General features: G+C 46.2%; 1 protein-coding gene across 1 annotated transcript in view; it reads left to right on the forward strand.

Moving 5' to 3' along the window:
* erbb4b (erb-b2 receptor tyrosine kinase 4b) overlaps window positions 1–5,000 on the forward strand; it is a gene marked incomplete at both ends in the record, with an annotated part of 209,701 nt that overhangs the window by 164,051 nt on the left and 40,650 nt on the right. The window contains one exon of the mRNA XM_080535447.1: window positions 2,913–3,006. Coding sequence (XP_080391573.1) covers window positions 2,913–3,006 — 94 coding nt within the window. The remainder of the gene's footprint in view (window positions 1–2,912; window positions 3,007–5,000) is intronic.

Below are 5,000 nucleotides of genomic sequence, written 5' to 3' on the forward strand. Positions count from 1 at the left end.
TCACATTCTCATAATCCCTGAAGAATTGCAAGCATAATAGTCAACTCACTCTCGGGCACAGGAAATAATGTGTTAAGTGGGATGTGTTTCTCATAGAAATTGGTGGGTTTGTATGAAGACCAAGGTCAAGGCACACGTTGCGCTTCATACAAACAGGAATCTCCACTACAAAACACTCCACTGTGTCAATACCAGAGGGAAATAATTTTTTTTATGTTTTCATTGCGGTGTGGATTTAGAAACGTGAGATGTCTGTGGCATACACATGCACACACACCAGACACACACAGAAACACACATCCACTCACTCACACACACGCACGCACGCACGCACGCACGCACGCACGTACCCAGAAATAATGTACTGTAAAGCCCACATCCTTTGTCAGGTTATTACTCCCCAAGGGGATATATTCCACCCAGTCTCACCTCGATTTAGTGGCATCCTGATGATATTAGCTCACACAGTTAGACACTGACGGGTCTCTCTCAGAGCAGTGTAGCTTTGAAGAACAAACAAACATACATACATAAGGGACAATATACAGTAGACGGCTCTAAGAGAGTGAACAGGGAATTGGGAATTTGGGGAAAGGAAAGTCATTCATGTAAGCGTTACCTCTCAATCCTGACGCTGTTTCTACAATGTCTTTGTTACTGTTGTGTTTCTGTATACATTATCCTCATGTTTATGTACACTACATGTCTTAATACACATTGTGTGAAAGGTTTGTTTTGCAAAAAAAAACAGAGGAAGCATCCAAAAAAATCTAAATAATAATAATAATAATAAAAAAATAAAAAAATATGATCCTATCAACCTCAGGCTAAGATAAAGATCCATAGCAGCAGAGTCTAGCCAGGTGCAGTGGGACGGTGAGGTGATCTGGGTGTGTGTGTGTAGACGAGACACAGACCTGGATGTTTTGCCTTTGCAGAGTGGCTGGCTCTAGGCCCAGGCAGGTCCCGGGCCCCTCAGTGGTGGAGAAGCAGGAGGCCGGTGTGGAGAGGTACGGCGCAGGGGGGTTAGGCGTGTCACTGCGTGTCACAGTCACTACTTGCGCACGGGGCCACGCCCTGCCTACCTGTCTGCCTGCACACCAGCACAGAGCCACCTCATCCCCTGAAGTCTACTGCTGAGACACCTAGTTCACTGTCGCCACTCACATACTCTCTCTCCGTGTTGAACTTGTACACATTGCATACTGTGCACAAGAGACAGCGCCAGGGTAATCACACTTGCATGGCTCAATACTTGGTTTGCAGCCCCGTAGAGCTCCTTGCATTTGGTAATGTCTCTGTCATCAAGTTAATTGTCTGTTTTAAGAGAATGTGTCAATATAAAGTCATTGGCCTAAAGAGAACACACTGGCACATTGTATAGCTGCCAAGCTCTAGGAAGGGCCTCCTCCGGTCATGAAATGAGGTTATTTCTTGTGTAAATGTTTATGACGTCAGGGTCTTGTGCTAAAACAAGAGGCGTTCCTTTGCAAGCAAGCTGCTTATTATGTGTGGCGATGCCTCCGTCCTAGAACTAGAACAGCACCCAGCTACTGCAGAGAGCAGCTTAGGGGGGAGCGTTGAGGAGCTGCTGAACCTTATGGCCCTCAGGGACTCCAGTCCAACATGAAGGACAGGATAACCCATTTTAAATCCACAGCTTTACCCCACAAAGGCCTATACCTCCCGCACCACCCAGCATGCATTGTGCTGTCCAGATAAAGCATAATTAATCCTAATTTGATTTTACGTCCTACCGAGGCGCTGCTCTTTTCATTAGAAAGCGGAAACACCACACTGCTCCCACACTGGCCCGGCACCAGAGCCTGTCCTTCCTGCAGTCGCAGGGGCAGAGTGCCAACATTTGTATTATTTAATGACTTTTCGGTCCCCACCAGCGACTTCGTGTTTCACTATTGCAGAAAGGAACAACAAGCCACTTTAGTTAATTGATTTTTGGGGAAAATATGGAACCCTGTTAGCTCGCTGCACAGCCGAGCCAAAGTGATGTTATCAATATTGCACACTAATTAGCCACCATGCTTGAGGGTGTAATGGAAGGAAATACATCAGATTATATATTCTCAGTGGGTGCGTGCTAAGGCTTAATGATGCTATGACTTCATCTACTGACCTTCAGTGGCAAATTAAATGCAAGAACTGGACACCCTCCTCCTTCCACACTATTCTGCCTTCATTGAGAACATTTTCTTTTATGGTGTATTTTGTTCCATCTCTTCCATGTTTGCTGGCTGCTCCCAAAATCTATCCACTATTGATAATGTTCTCCCCTTATCAAACATGTAAAATTGATATTGATACTGGTGATTGATTAGGATTTCATACATTCATGAGACATACACAGTTTTAAAAACGACCCCATATTGACAACCAACAAAAGCAAACGGGTGTTAGGTTGGACTTGCCCCAGGTCAAACACACATATTAAACCAATCACTTGATTGATTATTGTGAAGGCAGCTTTCTTTTGTATACTGTATACTTTACTAAAATGGTGGAAGTATTTGCTATTTGAGTGTAAGATATCCATTTGTCAACAGCCCATTCACATTGAGCCTCCATTTGCAGTCTAGGCTCATGTCAGCCATCTTAACAGGTTGTTGATAGTTGTGGATGAGTGTGTATCCATCCACAGTCCCCCAGTGACTCTCCATCGCCCGAGGCCATGAAACCCCTACGGCTACAGTATTCCTCTAGACACAGCTCAAATACAGCTCACCTTTCTTTCTGTAGATTGTGTATATGACAGAGTTTTCTATTCCCCATTGCTTACCTCTACCCCCACTCCATCTGTATACCCCCTCATCTCTCTCTCTCTCTCTCTCTCTCTCTCTCTCTCTCTCTCTCTCTCTCTCTCTCTCTCTCTCTCTCTCTCTCTCTCTCTCTCTCAGGGACGTGCGTGAGTATGCCAACGGCTCGGTGTGTGTGGAGTGTGACGGCCAGTGTGAAAGAGCAGAGGATGACTCTCTGACCTGTCATGGTCCGGTGAGTTCCCCAGAGAACCAAGCTCAAGCATTCACGACATGCACTTAGATGTCTGTCTCCCTCCTGCACCTCCCAACAGGATTTTGACATGGAAGAATATATTTTCTACAGCTATTTCCACAATTTTCTTATTTTAAATTTTTACTAATGTGTTATTGTGTATGGTGAACGGGTTATCTTGAAATTCATCATAGAGTGTTCATATGTTGTTTTGCAATTGTTCTTGGTTAGCATGCAGAAGCATTTCTCTGCTCTCTACCACAAATTGAAATTACTTCTGACCACAGACAAGGCCTTCGATTTCCCTCAAACCATGATTAATTGTGTTCTCAGTTAAAGTGTGCCTGCAAGCTTTGTGATTGATTTCATTTCATGTTATTTTACAGTTATAGGGAAAGTGGATTTTAATGGCTAATCCTTGTCCCTGTGTGCTTATAAAAAACATTGTATGTATGTGTGTGTCTGTGTGTGTGTGTGTGTGTGTGTGTGTGTGTGTGTGTGTGTGTGTGTGTGTGTGTGTGTGTGTGTGTGTGTGTGTGGGTGTGTGTGGGTGTGGGTGTGTGTGCATGTGCGTGTGCGTGCGTGCGTGTGCGTGTACGTGTGTGTGTGTGTCCACACACGTGTGCGTGCATGTCCACACGTGTGTGTGTGTCTGTGTGTGTGTGTGCCACCTGTGATTTCAATAGTTCCTACTGTATACAGTCATCACTAACCTCTAGGCTGTGATCTCACTATACACAATACTTCAAGTAAAAGTCATATCTCCTCTTTCAATGGTCTGGGGAAAATGAAGACATAACAGACACACTGGCCAGAGGGGCTGTCTCGTGTATGCCTGGCTGTCCTGTGCCAAGTCTCACCCAGACATTGTGAATCTCTGCCTTGCTGTGTAAGGTTTGGAACCTGGCTCAGGGTTTCCATTCTAGGGGCCTGTGTGCTTCCTCAGCCAGGCCAAAGTAAGCATGGTGAGGTGCTTGGGTTTCAGCAGGGAATGTGCTCATTGTTATCATAGCAGATTAGCTGGAGGAGGGTTTGGTGCCCTTGGCCTGCCTCACACTCCTCACAGACTCGATCTTAACTCATCTAACACAGGGACTGAGATGGTAGGATGGCTAGATGTTATTCCTACCGAGCTGTGTGCAATCACAGGGAACGCCATTTTGCTGCCGACATGCCGATAATGTACAAATGTCATTCTGACCCCGGGACAGATTTAGCAGCATACAGTCTTAGTAAACAGAACGACAGTACTGCACGTGTTTATAGAGCTGTGCTGTCGGTTCTGCCTCTGGTCGTTTCATTCTGAGGCACCTGCGGTGGGAAACGAGAGAGATCAAGAGACTCCGAACAGAAACCATGTGAGCAGACCCAGACAAATGGATTAGAGCAATCATGTTATGGCAACAGAGACCATAGCAATTGAATTACACTTCACACACAATCATTTGATACACTACCCCGAGCTAATGCCCTCTGAGAAGGGAGGTTGTGAGAATGCCAATTGCCTTAGCTCGACTGGCAATTGAACAGATTGAACAGATTGAACAGATGTTAATGCATCCCACCTCATCCTCAAACCAGGTGTCTAGACCGAGGGGTGTATTAGTGGGCTAATGATTGACGGCGCCTACCTTGTACTGGCCGTGAAGGGGTTAAAGTGGAGGAGTTGTTATCGGTGCACGAGACAGTGCCTCGTCCTCCCCTCTCCCCGTCCCTTTCTCCCGTCCATATGCTGTTCAGATGGGCCCCCGGGTCCAGATGGATCGTCCCTGCCCGCTAATTGATTAACGGCCAGCGCCACAAAACACCCTCGCCGAATACATGTGCAGCACAGAGACGGTTGGAGACTGCAGAGCGGCGCTGGGCGACAACGTCACCAGACAAGCTGTCAAGTGTGAAAGCTCGCTCGTTGATTGGGAACGCTCCGCCACGGTCCATATAGGATCTCTGCATAGCCGTAAACAAACACAAACGGTCAGCCATTTTCTAGAGAC

The sequence above is a fragment of the Nansenia antarctica genome, assembly GCF_963989245.1.
Source record: "Nansenia antarctica genome assembly, chromosome: 7".
Lineage (NCBI taxonomy): Eukaryota > Metazoa > Chordata > Actinopteri > Argentiniformes > Microstomatidae > Nansenia > Nansenia antarctica.